General features: G+C 46.3%; 1 protein-coding gene across 5 annotated transcripts in view; it reads left to right on the top strand.

Annotated features, from left to right (window-relative positions):
• LOC121272261 (E3 ubiquitin-protein ligase RNF167-like) overlaps nt 1-22,984 on the top strand; it is a 108,190-nt gene that overhangs the window by 21,486 nt on the left and 63,720 nt on the right. For all 5 annotated transcript variants that reach the window (XR_005941861.1, XR_005941862.1, XM_041178799.1 and 2 more), the window contains 5 exons: nt 3,013-3,135; nt 4,429-4,516; nt 8,676-8,766; nt 10,953-11,058; nt 15,688-15,781. Coding sequence is in view for 3 of the 5 variants with exons in the window: in XM_041178799.1 (XP_041034733.1) it covers nt 3,013-3,135; nt 4,429-4,516; nt 8,676-8,766; nt 10,953-11,058; nt 15,688-15,781 (502 nt within the window). In the remaining 2 variants the exon portion in view is untranslated. The remainder of the gene's footprint in view (nt 1-3,012; nt 3,136-4,428; nt 4,517-8,675; nt 8,767-10,952; nt 11,059-15,687; nt 15,782-22,984) is intronic.

Genomic DNA, 22,984 nt, shown 5'->3' on the forward strand with positions numbered 1-22,984 from the left:
ATGGTGAGTGGTTTGGAGTGGAACTTGCAGGTGATGGTGGTCGCTTGTATCTGCTGCCCTTGCCCTTCTAGGTTCTAGCAGTCATGGGTTTGGAAGGTGCTGTCTGAGGAGCCTTGGTGAGTTGCTGCAGAGCTTCTGCTGCTATTCTGTGTCAGTGGTGGAAGAGCGAATGTTTGTGGATGTGGTGCCAATCAAGCAGGCTGCTTTGTCCTGGATGATGCCAAGCTTCTTGAGTGTTGTTGGAGCTCTTATCCAAGTGGAGAGTATTTCTTTGCACTCCTGACCTGTGCTTTGTAGATGATGGACAGGCTTTGGGGAGTCAGGAGGTGAGTTACTCGCTGCAGGATTCCCAGCCTCTGACCTGCTCTTGTAGCCACAGTATTTATATGGCTGGTCCAGTTCAGTTTCTGGTCAATGGTAACCCCCAGGATGTTGATAGTGGGGGATTCAGTGATGGTAATGCCATTGAATGTCTTGGAGTTATGGTTAGATTCTCTTTTGTTGGAGATGGTGATTGCCTGGAACTTGTGTGCACGAATGTTACTTGGCACTTGTCAGCTCAAGCCTGGATATTGTCCAGGACTTCCTGCGTTTGGACATGGATACTTTAGTGTCTGAGAAGTCACGAATGATGCTGAACATTGTGCAATCATCAGCAAATATCCCCACTTCTGCCCTTATAGTGGAAGGAAGGTCATCAGTGAAGCAGCTGAAGGTGGTTGGGCCAAGGACACTACCCTGAGGAACTCTTGCAGTGATGTCCTAGAGCTGAGATGATTGGCCTCCAGCAACCTTGCCTTTACTTGCAGAGGCATAGAATGTAAGAGCAGGGAGGTTATGCTGGAACTGTATAAAACGCTGGTTAGGCCACAGCTAGAGTATTGCGTGCAGTTCTGGAACCCGCATTATAGGAAGGATGTGATTGCACTAGAGAGAGAGCAGAGAAGATTTACCAGGATGTTGTCTGGGCTGGAGAGTTTTAGTTATGAGGAGAGATTGGATAGACTAGGGTTATTTTCCCTGGAGCAGAGGAGACTGAGGGGGACATGATTAAGGTGTATAAAATTATGAGGGACATAGATAGTGTAGACAAGGAGGAACTTTTCCTCTTCGTGGAGGGATCAATAACCAGGGGACATAGATTTAAGATAAGGGGCAGGAAGTTTAGAGGGGATGTGAGGAAGAATTTTTCTACCCAGAGGGTGGTAGGAGTCTGCCTGAAAGGGTGGTAGAGGCAGAAACCCTCATAACATTTAAGTAGTATTTGGATGTGCACTTGCGATGCCATGGCATACAAGGTTATGGGCCTAGTGCTGGAAAATGGGATTAGAATAGTTAGGTACTTGTTTGACCAGCACAGACTTGATGGGCCAAAGGGCCTTTTTCTGTGCTGTAGACCTCTATGACTCGAACCACAGCCATATTCCTTTTGTGCTAGGTATGACTCAAACCAGCAGAGAGATTTCCCTGATTCTCATTGATTCCAGTGTTGCTAGGGCTCCTTGATGCCACACTCAGTCAAATGCTGCCTTGGTGTCAAGTGTAGTCACTCCCACCTCACCTCGGGAGTTCAGCTCTTTTGTCCATGTTTGAACCAAGGCTGTAATGAGGTCAGGAGCTGAGTGGCCCTGGCGAAACCCAAACTGAGTGTCAGTGAGCAGGTTATTGCTAAGCAAGTGCCGCTTGATAGCGCTGTTGATGACCCCTTCCATTACTTTACTGATGATGGAGAGTAGACTGATGGGGCGGTAATTGGCCGGGTTGGATTTGGCCTGCTTGTGTACAAGACGTTTCTGGACAATTTTCCACATTCTGGGTAGATGTCAGTGTTGTAGCTGTACTGGAACAGCTTGGCTAGGGGAATGGCAAGTTCTGGAGCACCAGTCTTCAGTACAATTGGCATAATATTGTCAAGCCCCATAGTCTTTGTCGTCTCCAGTGCTTTCAGCCGTTTCTTGATATTGCATGAAGTAAATCAAATTGGCTGAGGGCATCTCAGCATCTGTGATGCTGAGGAGCTCTGGAGGAGGTCTAAATTGATCAGCTCGGCACTTCTGGCTGAAGATTGTTGCAAATGCATCAGCCTTATCTTTTGCACTAATGTGGAGCCGCCTCCAATGAGTTGTTTAATTGTCCACCATCAGTCACGACTGCAGAACTTAAGAGATCTGAGCTGCTCATTGTGGAATCGCTTAGCTCTGTCTATTACTTGCTGCTGTGCTGTTTAGCATGCAAGTAGTCCTGTGTTGACACCTGCTTTTTAAGTATGCCTGGTGCTGCTCCTTATATTACTGGAATGACTACATTTCAAAAGTGCTTGATTGACAGTGAAGCATACAATTAGGAATGGTGCTGTATAAATCAAAGGGGAAATAAGCACGCTTTGGGAGATTTATTTTATTATTGGACTTCGTTTGATTGTAATATTTTTAACATTGCTGAGTTAAAACACTCTGGCTACTCTAGTGAGGCTAAGTGTACACGTTCGCAGTAATTGTACCACAGGTGTAGTTATGTGACATTGTCAAAGCAAGGTGAGAATGTATAAAGTACTAAGATGCTCATTCTCTCCTATCTTTTTGGTTTCTCCCCTTCAGAGCAGAGATGAACAAGGATAGTTGGACAATCTTTAAATGGATGCACTGCATACTCATGTTGGAGAAGGGCAGGGAAAGGAACTGGAGACTCCTGAGAAGATTAGGAAACATTTAAACTTTCTGTCTTCAAAGTTTGGGAGCTGAGAAAGGGAGGAGTTGTGTGATGGTTTGTACCAAATTAGTGGAAGACTTAGTTCCATGTTTTATTACTCTGCAAATAAATTGGCAGCTTTCTGCCTTTGTCCCTGAGGAGGTACTGGGTGTGAGTTAGGCATTTACCTTGATTTGGGAAGACAAGCCCACATTGACCTCCTTTGTAAGTGCAGATGGTCAGGTCTCAAGAGTGGCTTTTCAAATAGGAAAGAATTAGGTTTCCAATTGAAAGTCAAAAATATTTCTCTTTCAACTTTTGTAGGGTTATCTGGTATTTGCAAAGCCTGATAATGCTTGTGAACCCATCGCACCACCCCCTTCAAACACCACCATCCTTGACTTTATCGTTCTGATTCGCAGATATGGGTGCAATTTCGATGTCAAGGTATGTAGCACATTAAACTCGAGTGATACCACTACCTGGGGAATATTCCATACTGAACAGCTAAATGTCTGGAATACTTGGATTATATTGTCTCTGTATCTTCAAAGCTGAAATGTCACAGTGACGCAGCAGTGAGTTGCACAGGGCCATGATGATTATGATTTGATTTAATTTGTGAACGATGGGAAGAGGAAGGAGCCGGGAAATTTCACATGCTTGTTCACATATTACTGAGATAAGACCCAGTCACAAAGAGGAATCTTCACCACACCCCTGCAGTCATTTTGTTATCATCTTTTTCTAAATTTTGTGATTGAGGTGAAGGATGTTAGTGTTGGGATTGAAATCCTGCAGCAGTCATCTGTTGGCAGTTTGGAGCAGATTTTACTGTGGACACCACATCCACCAGAGTCATTCAGCCCATCGAGTCTGCTGGCTCTTTCGAAGAGCAGTCCAGTAGGTCCCACTTCCCAGATCGTTGCCCATATTCCTTCAATTTTTTTTCTCTTTGTTCCCTTTTGAAAAGCTACTATTGAAACCATTGCCGCCGCCCTATCCAACATTGCATTCCAAATCACCAGCTTATTACACAAAAAAGTTTTTCTGTGTCTTGCCTCTGGTGTTTTTTTTGGGCAATCACCTTATATCTGTGCCCTCTGCTTATCCACCATTTAACCCTTGAAAAGTGTTTTTTCCTGATTTCCTCTAAATGCCCCCATGAGATAACCTGCTGTCATTCTGCACTCCCAAAGGAATAACCCCAGCTTCTCCAACCTATCTATGTAACTGTAACCCTTTATACCTGGAACTATTCTAGTAAGTCTCCTCTACTTCTAAAATTGTTCTCAGCACTGACATTAAACTGACTGGCCTGTAGTTTCTGGGTTTACCCTTCTCCCCATTTGTTGACCAAGGGTGTAATATTCAGTCTTCCAGTTCTTGAAAGATTATGGCTAGTAACTCTGCAATTACCAGCCTTATTTCCTTAAGCAACCTGAGATGTATCCCATCCTGAATGGGTGCCCAGCCTTTGTTGTATCTCTTTATCTACTTTTATTTCAGAAACTGAATTGGACAATCCTTCCAGCAATGTCTCCCCACCCCACCCAACTCCTTGTGTGGCTTCAGTATCACACTTGGTGGTGTGTGAACCTGATGCTGGGGGGAATCCCCATCTCATTTCTGATTTACAATCAAATAAGAAAAACAAATGTTTGCATAGGAAAAAGCTTCAATTTGTCTAACTGCTTAAAGTCCTGCACTAGTGAGAAATGCACTTTTTTTTTGTTGCAGGTACTTCAGGCACAGCAGGCTGGATACAAAGCTGCAATAGTGCACAATGTTGATTCGGACCAACTGCTCAGCATGCGCTCAAGCAATGGTTAGTTCCAACTCCTCAGAATTCCAAAATCAACGTTCACTTGTTAATTTCTGCCGTCCTCCTCAGAGCCCCTCCTTCCACAGCTGCATTCCAAGTGGAGCAGTGGCTTCGGGAGTCTGGTGTCAGGCATAGGAGCCACATGTCCTGCCCAACAAAGCTGGTTTTGAGTGATTAGTGCCTCAGTGCTGGACATGTTGGCTCGGGAGAGGGCATTGCTGTTGGACTGCCTTTCTGGACAGTGGATTTGGAGGATCTTGCGAAAGCACTGCCGTTGGTACTTCTCTAGAGCTCTGAGGTGCCTTCTGTAGGTTGTCTGAGTTCTGAAGCCTATAGGAGCACAGGGAAACACTGCCGCCTGGTGAACCATGACCTTAGTCTCGGGACTTGTTCATTTACAACTTAATTTTATATCAGCGCAGCAAAGTAAATAAAGAGGAGTTGGTCTAGAAGAAAACCCTATACCATTTCAATCTCTAGTCTGTGTTCCATTAGTTGATCTCAGCCTAGTTAACAATTACATTAAACCAGCGAAGACATGTTAACTGGTGTTCTGGGGGTAAATTACAGAAAAGTGAAGTGTGATCAAATCATTTCTGATTTAAAGGTGCCAGTGAGAATAAGTTCCTTCAAAAGTTTTTCGCTTGAAACTATAGCTCAGTTGTCCTGATCCTATGAATGGCTGACTCTTCTCTAATATGCGAGTCATTACAAGGGAATGGAATATCTTGCATTTTGTTTTCCTGTTTTCACGCCAGATGCTCCCAAGGCACATGCAGCACGGGTCAGAAACAGGCCAGATTTCTACGGGGCAGCAGTGTTCCTCTGCTCAGACCAGAAAGTCGGGGATGACCCTGTCACAGCCGGATCTGGGAACACTGATGGGATTTTACATTCAGGCAATTAACTGCCCACTGCTGGGTCAAAGGACGGGGTCTCAGTTCCAAGAGCTGCTGGCCAGTCAGAGGGCAGCCAGCTCAGCTGTCCCAGAGGTGGTGGCCACTGCTAGGACTGTGACCACACAGCTCCAGCTACCTTGGAGGAGGCACCAGGTCCAGAGAGGTGGGATGGTGCTTGCTGGGGCCACTCAGCGGTAGGTTGGGGGCAGGAGGGGGAGGTGTTGCTGGTTTTGGGGCACTAGGATAGTTGTTTTCAAGAAGGCAATGCTGCCATGGTGGGGTGGGGTGGGGGTAGGAGGGGCGGCATCCATGGGTTGCAGGGTGCCCAGTCAGAGACCCCCACCCAAACTCACCATGCCCCCCCACTGCCCCCACTCCCACTCACAAGAGCTTGCAAGGAGGCCCCCAGGCTACACCAGGCAGTCTCCACACTTGACATGGGGCCCACCCTCAGCTGATAAAATACAATTGGCCTGAAGAGACCCTTAAGTTGTTCTTAGCTATTTAAGAGTTCCAATTCATGTCAGACAAGGACAGCTGAGCCACCTACCCTGCCACTGGTAAAATGGCAAAGTAAAGCTCCCTTTACACTATCCCCATCAAACACTCCCAGGACAGGTACAGCACGGGGTTAGATACAGATTAAAGCTCCCTCTACACTGTCCCCATCAAACACTCCCAGGACAGGTACAGCACGAGGTTAGATACAGAGTAAATCTCCCTCTACACTGTCCCCATCAAACACTCCCAGGACAGGTACAGCATGAGGTTAGATACAGAGTAAATCTCCCTCTACACTGTCCCCATCAAACACTCCCAGGACAGGTACAACACGGGTTTAGATACAGATTAAATCTCAGTCTACACTGTCCCCATCAAATTCACCCTGAACAGTTACAGCAAATGGTTAGATACAGTGTGAATCTCCCTCTACACTGTCCCCATCAAACACTCCCTGGACAGGTACAGCACGGGGTTAGATACAGAGTAAAGCTCCCTCTACACTGTCCCCATCAAACACTCCCAGGACAGGTACAGCACGGGGTTAGATACAGAGTAAAGCTCCGTCTATACTGTCCCCATCGAACACTCCCAGGACAGGTACAGCACGGGGTTAGATACAGAGTAAAGCTCCCTCTACACTGTCCCCATCAAACACTCCCAGGACAGGTACAGCACGGGGTTAGATACAGAGTAAATCTCCCTCTACACTGTCCCCATCAAACTCACCCAAGACAGGTACAGCACGGGGTTAGATACAGAGTAAAGCTCCCTCTACACTGTCCCCATCAAACACTCCCAGGGCAGGTACAGCACGGGGTTAGATACAGAATAAAGCTCCCTCTACACTGTCCCCATCAAACACTCCCAGGACAGGTACAGTACGGTGTTAGATACAGAATAAAGCTCCCTCTACACTGTCCCCATCAAACACTCCCAGGGCAGGTACAGCACGGGGTTAGATACAGAGTAAAGCTCCCTCTACACTGTTCCCATCAAACACTCCCAGGGCAGGTACAGCACGGGGTTAGATACAGAGTAAAGCTCCCTCTACACTGTCCCCATCAAACTCACCCAGGACAGGTGCAGCACAGGGTTAGATACAGAGTAAAGCTCTCTCTACACTGTCCCCATCAAACACTCCCAGGACAGGTACAGCACGGGGTTAGATACAGAGTAAAGCTCCCTCTACACTGTCCCCATCAAACACTCCCAGGACAGGTACAGCACGGGGTTAGATACAGAGTAAAGCTCCCTCTACATGAACATACGAATTCGGAGCAGGAGGTGACCATTCAGCCCCTCAAGCCAGCTGCTCCATTCAGTAAGATCATGGCTGATCTGACTGTGGCTTCAACTCCACATTCCATTTACCCTGATAACCTTGTTAGTCAACAATCTATCTGCCACTGCCTTAAAGATATTCATTGACCCTGCCTCTGGGGAAGAGAATTCAAAGACTCAGGACCTTTTGAGAGAAAAATATTTCTACCTATCTCCATCTTAAATGGGAGGCCCCATATTTTTAAACTCTGTCCCCTAGTTCTAGTTTTTCCCACAAGGGGAATCATCCTTTTAGCATCCAAAAACAAAAAATAAAAAACTGCGGATGCTGGAAATACAAAACAAAAACAGAATTACCTGGAAAAACTCAGCAGGTCTGGCAGCATCGGCGGAGAAGAAAAGAGTTGACGTTTCGAGTCCTCATGACCCTTCGACAGAACACCATGAGGACTCGAAACGTCAACTCTTTTCTTCTCCGCCGATGCTGCCAGACTTATTGAGTTTTTCCTTTTAGCATCCAGTCTGTCAAGCCTCCTGAGGATCTTTCAGTGTTTCAATAAGATCACCTGTGTCTTCTGGACTGCAGTATATACAGGCCCAGCCTGTCCAACCCTTCCTCATAAGGTAATTGCCCCCCATCCCAGGTATCAGTCGAGTGAACCTCCTCTGAACTGTTTCTGATCCTTTCTTAAATAGAGAAACCAAAACGATGCACACTACTCCAGATGTGATCCCACCCCTGTATAACTATAGCAAAACATCCCTACTTTTATATTCCTTTCCCTTTGCAATAGACCACAACAAAAAGCACTAAATAATTTAATTCTATCATCAGATTAGCCTTGTTTGTCACTTCTCACGGTGTTATTCACCATGAATAATTACCATGAACAGACCTAGTAGAACATCATGCCAGAATTACAACTGTCTCCCACATTCTTCTGCATCCTTATTGAATGTTGTATAGGCAGCTTCCCTCCTCTCCAGTCTTCAGTGATGTTCCCACTGAGCTCACTGCTCAAGGCCAATGGCCTAAGTATCTCTGAGGTTACTCCAATTCTCATTGGAAGTTACTTTGGATTTGGTAGCCCCTTGACCCCTCCTCATTTTCAGACAACTGGAATTGTTGAGATAGGCAGGAAATGGCTGGCTTTCTCTTTTTAAAGTTGTTCAGCAATTGGTGTTTTGTACAAAATGTGGTCAGAGTTTTAAATAGTTACTTAAACCTATTTTCATATGTCTGCGATTGGGTCGCTTCCTGCCTGAACTTTGCCTTTGGCGGGAGGAGTTGAATGCAGATTAGATTCCTAATGAGGAGCATGTGGAAGCTGAACTCCTGCTAGAAGTGGTTTGGATTGGTATTGGCAGTGGCCTGTGAGAGCAGGTCAGCCAAACACGCTGTAGAAATCTTGGCATGGGGCAGGGGAGGCAACTATTTCAAACTTGGTTGTTGACTGGCATTTTATTTAATTCTGCAGAGGAGATCAGACACCAGATAACAATCCCGTCTGTGTTTATTGGGGTCCATGCTTCCCAGTTCCTGAAGTCTCTGTTCACTTATGATAAAGGGTAGGTGATAAACACTGCAGGTTAGTTGTATTATATCATGGTCATTGTAAGCATCTATAAGTATGCTGTAAATGTCATATTTTAGGGCATGGTCACCATTTCATGTTATCCTTTGGAACTCCCAAATACATTTTCAAACTCTGAGTCAGCATTAATCTCTGATTCAATATCCTGCTTCCTGTAAGCCAGTATGTACCCTTAGCAACATCAGTCTGTCTCTTAATTCTAATTTCCCCTGTGACCCAGCCCCCACCCTCCAAAGATAAGTACACTTATAATTTTGAGAGCTGTAGATGCTCTGGGGAGACCCACGTGCTGCTGCTATCTTCCCCACACTCTCCTCAGTCTCAGTGGGTCATCTGACACATGAATTTGTACTGGCACAGAGGGTCACAGCTCTGACTGACCCTTGGTCTGTGATCAGCTGAGCTCAAAGTCCCACATCATTCACCACAAACCTTTGTGTACGGAGGGGTTATTTTCAACATTATTTACTTCCTTCTGCATCCCCCCCTCCTCCACAGAAGCTCAGTGTTTGTAAACCAGCATTTAAATTCTCCTGTGCTGACATTTACACGAGCAAATCAGTCAAATAGAAGTTATTGCAGCAAAAGAAGCAGACCAAGATGAAAGTTCTTATTACACAGCAAGTTGTAATGATCTGGAACTTTCTGCCATAAAAAGGCAGTGGAAGCAGATTCAGTGGTTGCTTTCTAAAGAGAATTGGATAAATAAATACCTGCAGGGGGATCGTTTTTCAGGGCTAAGGGGAAAAGGCAGGGAGTGAAACTTTAATTTGTTCACTGAGATTGTGGCTGGGCCAGAATTTATTGCCTGTCCCCCGATAGGGGCTTGTGAAGGTGGTGGTGAGCTGCAGCCTTGAAATGCTGCACTCCACATGGTGTTGATTCACCCACAATACTGTTAGGGAGGGTGTTCCATGATCTTAACCCAGCAGCAACGAAGGAATGGGGATTCTCTTTCCAAGTCAGAATGATGTGTGACCTAAAGGCAAACTTGAAGGTGGTGATCTTCCCATATGCCTGCTGCCTATGTCCTTCTAGGTGGTGGAAGTCATGGGTTTGGAATGTTGATAGTTGCTGCAGTGCGTTTTGTCAATGATACACTCTGCTGCCACTATGTGCTGGTGGTGGAGGTTGTAAGTGTTCAAGGTGGTGGATGTGATGCCTATCAAACAGACTGATTTGTCCTGGATGGTGTTGAGCTTCTTGAGTGTTGTGGGAGCTGCACTCATCCAGGCAAATGGAGAGTACTCCACCACACTCCTGCCTTGTGCCTTGTAGATGGTGGACTAGCTTTGGGGAGTCGGGAGATAAGTTAATCTCCACAGAATTCACAGCCTCTGACCAGTTCTTGTAGCCACTGTCTTTATGAATGGTCCAGTTCAGTTTCTGGTCAATGGTAAGCCCCAGAATGTTGCTCGTGGGGGATTCAGTAATGGTAATGTCATGAAGTGGTGGATAGATTTGCTCTCGTTGGTGATGTTCATTGCCAACAAATATTATTAATCGGATAGCTCACCAATGCATAATTGGCTTGAGTGCTGCCCTCCTGCACTATGATAACTCTGACTCTGTCCACTTTGCCGTAATCATGCAGCCCCTCCCCCACCTAGGCAACTGCTTTAAGAGCAGCAGTGTTGCAGATGGAGGGGATGGAAGCAAGCAACTTGGGTAGGAATGGGTTGTGAATCTGGAGCAGAGGAGAATATAAATCTTCCCTCAGCGAACAAAAATTTGAAAAATGGACAAGCTTTTGTTCAGCCTTTGGAGGTGATAGTGGTCAGTCTAAGGGAAACACACTGGATTTACTAGCCTTTGTGTAGAAGCTGCTGAGAGATTCTCTTGTGAAAACTGCACCATGTTTAATGTTCATCTTGAAGCTCATGACATCACAATCACCTACAGCTCCTTTGACATCATGAGGGAGTTGGGGGGAGGGGGTGTGGCTTCGCTTCTGTCTCTCTCCCATCTGTAGTATTGTGCAGTGGGTCTAATTGCACTGCAGTGGTCATTTCCATGAGGAAAAAGGTGCTGAACTGTGATGTTTGTTTGCATATTAGTTCTGTTTGTTTCAGTTGTAGGGGAAGTGTTTTTCCCAGAATATCAGAACTGCCTGTATCAGTCACCACTCCAAACATTCCTCGTTGTTCTGTCTATTCACAGTGCATACATTGTACTGATGCCAGACTTCAACTTCCCGCTGGGATATTACCTCATTCCGTTCACTGGCGTTGTTGGAATTGTGATTGTCGTAATGATTACTGTCATGGTAAGTGCACAGTGTGAAATACATCTGTGTTGTGCTACTGCTCAGCTGGAAAAAGGCAAGAGGATGCTGAATTTAGTCAACAATTTGGTGTAGAATCTATTTTAAAAGCTGTTTCAAATTTGCCACTAATTGACAGCCTGACAGACTGGCGAACATGGTGGTGACAGTGGCTGATGTGAGATGTGGAGAAATGTTGCACTGCTCCACTGGGAAGTTTTCCACTAAGTTTGGAACTGGGTCACTTGGGAAATGCATAAAGAGAACTTCACTCTCTATCTAACCCCGTGCTGTACCTGTCCTGGGAGTGTTTGATGGGGACAGTGTAGAGGGAGTTTACTCTGTATCTAACCCCATGCTGTACCTGTCCTGGGAGTGTTTGATGGGGACAGTGTAGAGGAAGCTTTACTCTGTATCTAACCCCGTGCTGTATCTGTCCTGGGAGTGTTTGATGGGGACAGTGTAAAGGGAGCTTTACTCTGTATCTAACCCCCGTGCTGTACCTATCCTGGGAGTGTTTGATGGGGCCAGTGTAGAGGAAGCTTACTCTGTATCTAACCCCGAGCTGTATCTGTTTTGGGACTGTTTGATGGGGCCAGTGTAGAGGGAGCTTTACTCTGTATCTAACCCCGTGCTGTACCTGTCCTGGGAGTGTTTGATGGGGACAGTGTAGAGGGAGCTTTACTCTGTATCTAACCCCGTGCTGTACCTGTCCTGTGAGTGTTTGATGGGGACAGTGTAGAGGGAGCTTTACTCTGTATCTAACCCCGTGCTGTACCTGTCCTGGGTGTGTTTGATGGGGACAGTGCAGAAGGAGCATTACTGTATCAAACCTTTGCTGTTCTGTGTTGGGAGTGCAGTGTAGTGCTCCTTTCACATTCTGTACACTATCTTACTCCTTTCTGTACAGCAAGATTCAGATTTCTTTCACCTGTTTCAAAAGCAATTTTCACTTGGACCTAAGGATAACCACACAGAAGGAAAACTAATCTGACTTTCTAATCAGATTGAGAACCATTGATTTGACCAGAAATAATAACCATCTCCATTCCTCACATTATTTGTTTGAAAACCGACATTCAAGTCAACTCCCTATCATTCCAGCATTTAAAGAATACATAGGAAGTGAACTCTTTTCAAAAACGTTGTTACTCAAAATATAATCGGCTACCCGAGCTCTGAGACAGCAGCTGGGGGTGGGGACTGGGGTAGGCGACAAGGGGAGCAAGGGTCCTTGGGACCGTGCAGTGTGTGCTCCTCCCTAAGCATGGTGTGGGATCTGGCAGTTGCAGCATATAATATCAAAAGAGGCCTTGAAATTCAAAACAGCAAAGCAACATGCAGTGAGAATGTTTGACCTGTGTCGCCTTGTTTGCTGTGCAACCATCAGTGGGAATAATTTTTCACCATGCATGGCCTCTAGGTCTCTCGTACACATTTAAGGGGCTGAGGAACTCCTCTGCTTGCTGTCATTGACCCACTGGCTGTTCCAGTTGCTGGCATTGACCTGTTGGCTGTACATTTGATAACTGTAATGTATTTCCAAGGTAGATTGCTACCTGAAAATGCTCTTCTGTGTTGTTTTTTTGTCTCTCCTCCTCTGAAGATGATGGCTTTCACTGTGGTACAATTCAATAGGCATTAGTTCCCCTCCCACCCCACACTACCTCTGATATCTCACTCTTTTTGTGTGAGGGTCTGTACACTGAGGCATTGGGCGCTGTGTGATGGAGCCACATTAGATCTTGATGCCTTGCTCGGACATCCTTGCATATTTCCCAGCAAGAGCTATTGGATCAGTACTCGCACCTCACACCTTGGCTGATTTTTCCTCATTGTGGATCATCCTAGTGCTGCTGAGGGTGTTGTAGCAAACTGATTACAACTGAGATTAGCTAAAGCTTTGCACAGGAGAGAGAACCTGAGCTGAGCTGTTTGCTTCAAATCTGTCTTGCCATCTTGGGTGGTGCAGATATATTTGCTGGTGTTTATAGTAAGATAAATACAGAAGTGTTTTGTTTTATTATATCATAACTGAATTGACCAGGTTCCCAGAAACGCTGCTGAATCATAGAATCACACAGTGCAGAAGAAGCCCTTTAGCCCCTCGAGTCTGCACCAACATATTAAAAACACCTGACCTACCTCCCTAATCTAATTTACCAACACTTGGCTCATAGCTTTGAATGTTATGATGTGCCAAGTGCTCATCCAGGTACTTTTTAAAGGATGTGAGGCAACCCGCCTCCACCACCCTCCCAGGCAACACATTTCAGACCGTCACCACCCTCTGGGTAAAAAAGTTTTTCCTCACATCCCCCTTAAACCTCCTGCCCCTCACCTTGAACTTATGCCCCCTTGTGACTGACCCTTCAACTAAGGGGAACAGCTGCTCTCTATCCATCCTGTCCATGCCCCTCATAATCGTGTACACCTCGATCAGGTCGCCCCTCAGTCTTCTCTGCTCCAACAAAAACAACCCAAGTCTATCCAACCTCTCTTCATAACTTAAATGTTTCATCCCAGTCAACATCCTGGTGAATCTCCTCTGCACCCCCTCCAGTGCAATCACATCCTTCCTATAATGTGGTGACCAGAACTGCACACAGTACTCCAGCTGTGGCCTCACCAAGGTTCTATACAACTCCAACATCACCTCCCTACTTTTGTAATCTATGCCTCGATTGATAAAGGCAAGTGTCCCATGTGCCTTTTTCACCACCCCACTAACATGCCCTTCCACCTTCAGAGATCTATGGACACACACACGCCAAGGTCCATTTGTTCCTCCGAACTTCCTAGTGTCATGCCATTCATTGAATACTTCCTTGTCAAATTACACCTTCCAAAGTGTATCACCTCACACTTTTTAAGGCTAACTTTCATCTGCCACTTATCTGCCCATTTGATCATCTCGTCTATATCTTCCTGTAGCCCAAGACACTCAACCTCACTGTTAACCACCCGGCCAATGTTTGGGTCATCCACAAACTTACTAATTCTACCCCCCACATAGTCATCTATGTGAGTTATATAAGTGATGAATAATAGGGAACCTAGCACAGATCCCTGTGATACGCCACTGGACACTGACTTCCAGTCGCTAAAACATCCTTCTGTCATCACCCTCTGTCTCCTACAACTAAGCTAATTTTGAATCCACCTTATCAAATTACCCTGTATCCCATGTGCACTTGCCTTCTTTATAAGTCTCCCATGTGGGACCTTGTGAAAGGCTTTGCTGAAATCCATATAAACTACATCAACTGCACTACCCTCATCTACACACCTGGTCACGTCCTCAAAACATTCAATCAAATTTGTTAGGCATGACCTCCCTCTGACAAAGCCATGCTGACTATCCCTCATCAAACCTTGCCTCTCCAAGTGGAGATAGATTCTCTCCTTCAGAATTTTCTCCAATAGTTTCCCTACCACTGACGTGAGACTCACTGGCCTGTAGTTCCCTGGCTTATCTCTACAACCCTTCTTAAATAGCGGAACCACATTAGCTGTTCTCCAGTCCTCTGGCACCTCCCCCGTGGCCAGAGAGGGGTTAAAAATTTGGGTCAGAGCCCCTGCGATCTCCTCCCTTGCCTCCATCAGCAGTCTGGGACACAAATCACCTGGACCTGGAGATTTGTCCACTTTTACTTTGTCTACTTCACCATCACCTCTCCCTCCACCCTTCTGCTGTCTCTGAATTTTCAGACTGCTTGAGTGGCATCCAATACTGGATGAGCAGTAATTTTCTGCAGTGAAATATTGGCAACACCAAAGACGTTGACCTAGGTTTCTGGAATAAACTGCATTCCTGAGCCATCAATTCCATCCCTCTCTGTGGAAACTGTCCAAGGCTGGACCAGACAGTGCATGACCTTGGTGTCACTTGAGATGAGCCTCTGATCACATGTTAGTGACATCAGTAAGACCACCTCATTTCACCTTCATAACATCGCATGACTCTGCCTCTGCCCCAGCTTGAGAGTCATCCGTGTCTTTATTACATTGAACTGGACTATTCCAATGTCCCTGGCTGTGACCCGTGTTCTACCTTTCATTAACTTGAGGCCTGTGTCCTGACTTGCACCAAGTCTCACTCACCTTATCACCCTTTTAGGTAACACCTTGATTTTAGAATTTTATCATTGTTTTTAATAGCCTCGTCCCTCCTTTATCTCTGGGAGCTCCTTCAGCCCCACAACCTCTGAGATATCCACATTTCTCCACTTCTGGCCTCTTAAGCATCTCCAATTTTAATCACTTCACCTTTGGAGACTGTGTGCTCAGCTGCTTGGACCCAAAGCCCTAGTATTCCTTCCCTCAACCTCTCTGCCTTTCTATCTCCCTTTCCTTCCCTAAGACACTCCTTAAAACTTGCTTACCTCTTGTCCAAGCACTTGGTCACCTGTCATAATATTTCCTTATGTGGCTTAGTGTCCAACTTTGCTTCTTCACGCTTCTGTCAAGCGCTTTGGGATAGTTCAGTAAGTATGAGTTGTTACAGGGGCAGGGTCGCAAACTGTGAGAAGAACATTGAGTGATTTTGTGCAGCCACCACAGCTTAATAACATGAGGTGATTGTCTACGTCTCCTCTGGCCTGAGTTCTCACTTTATTTTGTGTCTTGTAGATAGTGAGATGTGTGCAGTATCAGCGCAGAATCCGGACAAGCCGACTGTCAAAGGAGCAACTTAAGAAAATTCCAGTGCATAAATTCAACAAAGGTAGGGACACTGCAACTATTGCCAACTGACTCAAAGGTAGCAAAGGATGGTTCTGTGAGAAGAGAAAGGTTCACATTGGCATCTAGAGGGCAATTTTTTTTTAAAATGGGGAACACAGGGAGCTGGAATCAAATTAAGAACCTTGTCTGAAGCCTCCTGGAGTGAGAAGCCAATTGAATAACTGTGCAGTATTGATATGTATTGCTGTGTGACTGCATGCCCACCAGGGGGTGCTTTGGTACTACCTGCACCTTTCTGTTAGAACATGTCACAGACCCATGTGCTATGCAATGTTGGAATGTTTCACCAACATGGTGTCGCACACTCCCAACAGTGTTTTTCCACCACTTCTCTGATCGGCTCAAAGTGGAGTTGGGGTGCAGTTCCATAGATGATTGCTTTCTATTATTATGTTCATGTGGAAATACGTTGTTTCAGTGGCCTACGCAGCTGTGGGGCAGCACTGTAGATGGTACAGTTGACCACAGAAGACCACAGATCCTACTCTACCAACATGTCAGGGAACACCAGTCCAGGCCGATATTTTTCAACCTTCCCACTCTTGAAAGTTTATTTTTTGAAAAATATAATTTGTTCATGAAATTTATAAAAGTGCATTTCATAACAGCTCAAAGTTGACTTTATTTAAAATGCAAAACAGAGCAGCTTCTTCCAATACAGAACGAGACTCTCCGAGATGCCTCACTGCACTTACAATGACAGCTTATATTTCCAATATTTCATGGCAAACGCAGCTCGAGGAGTTTCACATGATTACCAACCACTTGATGTACTACAGCAGAAGGGCTTTATAGATTGACCTTTCTCCATCTGCAGCAGCTGCCCCAAGCTTTTGTGCATGCAGCACGAGGACTGGGTCTTGGAATATGTAGCCTGCAGCAGAGATCAACTCTCTGCCCGTCTGCAGCAGAGATCATCAACTGTCTGCCAGTCTGCAGCAGCGATCGTCAACTCTCTGCCAGTCTGCAGCAGCGATCGTCAACTCTCTGCCAGTCTGCAGCAGTTATAGTCAACTCTCTGCCCGTCTGCAGCAGTTATAGTCAACTCTCTGCCAGTCTGCAGCAGCGATCGTCAACTCTCTGCCCGTCTGCAGCAGCGATCATCAACTCTCTGCCAGTCTGCAGCAGCGATCATCAACTCTCTGCCAGTCTGCAGCAGCGATCATCAACTCTCTGCCAGTCTGCAGCAGCGATCGTCAACTCTCTGCCAGTCTGCAGCAGCGATCATCAACTCTCTGCCCGTCTGCAGCAGCGATCGTCAACTCTCTGCCAGTCTGCAGCAGCGATCGTCAACTCTCTGCCAGTCTGCAGCAGCGATCGTCAACTCTCTGCCAGTCTGCAGCAGTTATAGTCAACTCTCTGCCAGTCTGCAGCAGCGATCGTCAACACTGCCAGTCTGCAGCAGCGATCGTCAACTCTCTGCCCGTCTGCAGCATCGATCATCAACTCTCTGCCAGTCTGCAGCAGTTATAGTCAACTCTCTGCCAGTCTGCAGCAGTGACCGTCAACTCTCTGCCAGTCTGCAGCAGTTATAGTCAACTCTCTGCCCGTCTGCTGCAGTTATAGTCAACTCTCTGCCAGCCTACAGCTGTTATAGTTAACTCTCTGCCAGTCTGCAGCAGCGATCATCAACTCTCTGCCCGTCTGCAGCAGTTATAGTCAGCTCTCTGCCAGCCTACAGCAGTTATAGTCAACTCTCTGCCAGCCTACAGCAGTTATAGTCAACTCTCTGCCAGTCTGCAGCAGCGATCGTCAACTCTCTGCCAATCTGCAGCAGTTATAGTCAACTCTCTGCCCGTCTGCAGCAGTTATAGTCAACTCTCTGCCAGCCTACAGCAGTTATAGTCAACTCTCTGCCAGTCTGCAGCAGCGATCATCATCTCTCTGCCCGTCTGCAGCAGTTATAGTCAACTCTCTGCCAGTCTGCAGCAGCGATCGTCAACACTCTGCCAGACTGCACCAGCGATCGTCAACTCTCTGCCAGTCTGCAGCAGTTATAGTCAACTCTCTGCCAGTTTGCAGCAGCGATCGTCAACTCTCTGCCAGTCTGCAGCAGTTATAGTCAACTCTCTGCCAGTCTGCAGCAGTTATAGTCAACTCTCTGCCCGTCTGCAGCAGTTATAGTCAACTCTCTGCCAGTCTGCAGCAGCGATCGTCAACTCTCTGCCAGTCTGCAGCAGCGATCGTCAACTCTCTGCCAGTCTGCAGCAGCGATCGTCAACTCTCTGCCAGTCTGCAACAGTTATAGTCAACTCTCTGCCAGACTGCAGCAGCGATCGTCAACACTCTGCCAGTCTGCAGCAGCGATCGTCAACTCTCTGCCAGTCTGCAGCATCGATCATCAACTCCCTGCCCGTCTGCAGCAGTTATAGTCAACTCTCTGCCCGTCTGCTGCAGTTATAGTCAACTCTCTGCCAGCCTACAGCTGTTATAGTCAACTCTCTGCCAGTCTGCAGCAGCGATCATCAACTCTCTGCCCGTCTGCAGCAGTTATAGTCAACTCTCTGCCAGCCTACAGCAGTTATAGTCAACTCTCTGCCAGCCTACAGCAGTTATAGTCAACTTTCTGCCAGTCTGCAGCAGCGATCGTCAACTCTCTGCCCGTCTGCAGCAGTTATAGTCAACTCTCTGCCCGTCTGCAGCAGTTATAGTCAACTCTCTGCCAGCCTACAGCTGTTATAGTCAACTCTCTGCCAGTCTGCAGCAGCGATCATCAACTCTCTGCCCGTCTGCAGCAGTTATAGTTAACTCTCTGCCAGTCTGCAGCAGCGATCGTCAACACTCTGCCAGACTGCAGCAGCGATCGTCAACTCTCTGCCAGTCTGCAGCAGTTATAGTCAACTTTCTGCCAGTTTGCAGCAGCGATCGTCAACTCTCTGCCAGTCTGCAGCAGTTATAGTCAACTCTCTGCCAGTCTGCAGCAGTTATAGTCAACTCTCTGCCAGAATGCAGCAGTTATAGTCAACTCTCTGCCAGTCTGCAGCAGTTATAGTCAACTCTCTGCCCGTCTGCAGCAGTTATAGTCAACTCTCTGCCAGTCTGCCGCAGCGATCGTCAACTCTCTGCCAGTCTGCAGCAGCGATTATCAACTCTCTGCCAGTCTGCAGCAGTTATAGTCAACTCTCTGCCAGCCTACAGCAGTTATAGTCAACTCTCTGCCAGTCTGCAGCAGCGATCGTCAACTCTCTGCCAGCCTACAGCAGTTATAGTCAACTCTCTGCCAGTCTGCAGCAGTTATAGTCAACTCTCTGCCAGTCTGCAGCAGTTATAGTCAACTCTCTGCCAGAATGCAGCAGTTATAGTCAACTCTCTGCCAGTCTGCAGCAGTTATAGTCAACTCTCTGCCCGTCTGCAGCAGTTATAGTCAACTCTCTGCCAGCCTACAGCAGTTATAGTCAACTCTCTGCCAGCCTACAGCAGTTATAGTCAACTCTCTGCCAGTCTGCAGCAGCGATCGTCAACTCTCTGCCAGTCTGCAGCAGTTATAGTCAACTCTCTGTCAGTCTGCAGCAGTTATAGTCAACTCTCTGCCAGTCTGCAGCAGCGATCGTCAACTCTCTGCCAGTCTGCAGCAGCGATCGTCAACTCTCTGCCAGTCTGCAGCAGTTATAGTCAACTCTCTGCCAGTCTGCAGCATCGATCGTCAACTCTCTGCCAATCTGCAGCAGCGATCGTCAACTCTCTGCCCAGTCTGCAGTAGTTATAGTCAACTCTCTGCCAGTCTGCAGCAGCGATCGTCAACTCTCTGCCAGTCTGCAGCAGCGATCGTCAACTCTCTGCCAGTCTGCAGCAGCGATCGTCAACTATCTGCACTGGAAGACCAGCAACTTTCATGCCGACCAAAGAGAGTCTTTCACCGAGTTGATAATCCTCCAACTACAGTTGAAGTTATCTCGGTGTGTCCCCCTGGTAACAGCCCAAAGAGCACAGAGTCCTTAATCACGAGGCTGCTTGGGATGAACCTGGACAAAAACTACTACATCTCTTTCTGGGCCTGCTTTGCGAAGGCACAGTGGAGAAGGATGTGGCAGCGGTTTCCTGAACTGTGCAGACCAATTTTGGGGTTTTCACTGATGGCCCAAGCGAGAACAGTTAATTCAGCCCAGGCTGATGATGGGGCCTAGGATCCTCATGATCCTTCTGACTCAGCACCATGCTGGGAAGTGTATTTACTTGTGCCATCAGGGGAGTCCATTAGTGTTTTCTAAAGTGAAATCAGGACTGTTAGCAGCTTCAGCTTTTATGCTTTATTAAATATAGTTGCAAGTAATTTGGAATGATGTGGAGGAGTTGCAAGCTCACTGTTCACATGGGACTTGGGTATGATTGTTTTTCCATATGGAGAAGAGGAATTTGGTAAAAGGGATTCATGCATCTTGACACCATCTCATTTAATTTTGTGTTAAGCAGGGATTACATTAACCCCATTGTTGGCCCTGTTCTCCCAGTTTGGTTAGAACATGTGGAAAGCTGACTGCAGGTGGAGCTCATGTACTATCTGGTTCCTCCATCACCACCTCCAAAACTGACAACGCTGCGTTTGGCCTCAATAAAAATGGAGTGAGTGACCAGCTGTGAAAGGGAAGTGAGTGAATGATCAGCTGTGACTCAGTGAGAAAGACACTGACCCCTCTCTCTCTGTAGTTTCTTCCTCAGCCTGAATATGCTGACTCTTAATGGATTTGGTTCAATGTGTTTTGGCAACTTTCTGATTCCTTACCCTAATTGAGTTTTATTTAGGTTTGAGACTGAGCAGCAGAGTATCAGTCAGCGCTCTGTTCAGCTCTGCAGGCATTGTAGTTAATCCCAAGCTTGAGGTGGTTTCTCTTCCTTAGGGCAGAGGTCCTGATGTTTAATGCCTTTTAAAACTTGTTAATTCAGCATAGACCAAGGAATGGAACGTGTGTGGTTTTGCAGCCACTGTGCAAACTTGCTGAGCAACTGGAGAAGAAGAAACACTCTAATCATTAAATGTTTAATATCTCTTAGCTGTCTAAACTGCCTGCAGAATGTGATGATAGTTTTAAAGATTATTGATGGTTTACCAAATATTGGTTAGGTTGTAGGTGATGGTGTTTTTGTAGAGCCTGACACTCTTACAGCAAACACTAGGGGTGTATTCATCATTCTTTTCCAAACCAGAAAGCTTCTGAAAATCATTTATGCATGATATAAAACTTAACTGAAGATTGTCCGATCTATTCAGCTCCAACTATGTGACTCTCCTCCCACAGGGGTCTCAGGTGAATTCTCGGCTTCAACCAATCATCACACTCTCATAGTTTTTTGCTAGTGGGAGGGTAAGACTGCAATTATAGCTAGGAAGAGAAATAAGACTGTAACACTTCAACAGTGTTATTGTTGAGGTGGGTTTAGCCTGAGCTAAATGCTGAGCTGCATGTGGCCTGTAATACTCAGCCTGTCCATAACTGAGAGAGGAAAAGTAATGGAAAAGGGATGTACAGAAGTGGTAACTTTCATTTTAGCACTGAATTCTTAACTAGCTGTAAGTTTAAATTTAGATCACTTGCTGTCAGGACTTTCACTGGTTCCTCAGTGGAGCAGGGAAGCAAAGATCTAGGGTTAAGACATGATATGTAATGTGGGAGGTGGAGGGTACAGTGGTGCATAGGAATTGGCTGACCTGTACCTTAATTCCATCTGCACACCTTTGTTACATATCCTTTCATCCCTGTTGCCTAACAAAAGATCTGTCTCTCTCTCTCTCTGGAAAGCTGCAGTTGCTGCATAATATCCACAGCCTTTTGATGGAGTTAATTCCAGATTTTCACTACCCTTGTCTGAAAGAGTGATTCCTGAATTCATTCCAGAATGGCTAATTTCTAATTGTAAGATTATACCCTCATTTTTTGGATTCTCCCCACCAGAGTTTCTCCGTATCTACCATTGCCAATCCATTTTAACATTTTAAATACCTCAGGTCACTCCTCAGTCTTCTATGGTTGAGGAAATGCAGCCTACTCTACGCAACCTGTCCTCATAATTTAGCCCAGGGATAATTCTAATGAATCTTTGCTGCATCCCCTCCAAGGCCAGTATATCCTTTCTGAGGTGCAGTTGCTCCAGATGGGGTCTGACCAGTACAATTGAAATGAATTTTCTCCCCTTGAGACAGCATTCCAATAGTCATCTTGACGGCTTTTCAGTGCTACAGCTGACCTGTGAGGTTTCAATACATCGTTCCATACAAAGCAGACAAATGGTGCAATCTTCAGGACCAAGTTTCATGTCTGGTCTGAGTTTCCTGATCTGTGCTAAAATAGCGGCTTGTACATGTATCATTGGCTGTGTGACCTGGGCTAGCGAGGGAGGATTGCAGGACTGGCGTATGAGGAGAGATCGGTTCGGCTGGGCCTGTATTCACTAGAATTTAGAAGAATGAGAAGGGATTCGATTGAAACGTATAAAACTCTAACAGGGCTAGACAGGCTAGATGCAGGGAGGATGTTTCCCCTGGTTAGGGAGTCTAGAACCAGGGGCCACAGTCTCGGGATAAGGGGCAGGCCATTTAGGACTGAGATGAGGAAAGATTTCTTCACTCAGAGGGTGGTCAACCTGTGGAATTCTCTATCACAGAAGCTGTGGAGGCCGGGTCACTGAGTATATTCAAGAAAGAAATTGATAGTTTTTTGAATGTTAGGGGCATCCAGGGGTATGGAGAGAAAGAATGGCTTGAGGTAGAGGATCAGCCATGATCATATTAAATGGCGGAGCAGGCTTGAAGGACCGAGTGGCCTACTCCTGCTCCTATTTTCAATGTTTCTATGGTGAGTCAAAGATCCCACTCCTATCCTTCTGGAAAAGTGCGTGTACTAGCGTTGAATGAGGCGGGTTCCCTCACATCCTTTAAGAAGTATCTGGATGAGCACTTGGCACGTCATAACATTCAAGGCTTTGGGCCAAGTGCTGATAAATAGATTAGGGAGGTAGGTCAGCTGTTTCTCACATGTCGGTGCAGACTCGATGGGCTAAAGGGCCTCTTCTGCACTGTGATTCTGTGAATGACATAAGGATTGGGCTCAGCTGCGATGCCCCATGTTTAAATAGCCTGGCAGCACTCATTATCTTCTGGGAGAGAGGTGGACCTGTGGGAGATGCACAGAAAGAAATCCATGAGTGCTCCAAGTTTGAAAAAAGGGAAGTGACATCAGAGGAATGTCAT

This window comes from Carcharodon carcharias, chromosome 33 (genome assembly GCF_017639515.1).
Source record: "Carcharodon carcharias isolate sCarCar2 chromosome 33, sCarCar2.pri, whole genome shotgun sequence".
Taxonomy (NCBI): Eukaryota; Metazoa; Chordata; class Chondrichthyes; order Lamniformes; family Lamnidae; genus Carcharodon; species Carcharodon carcharias.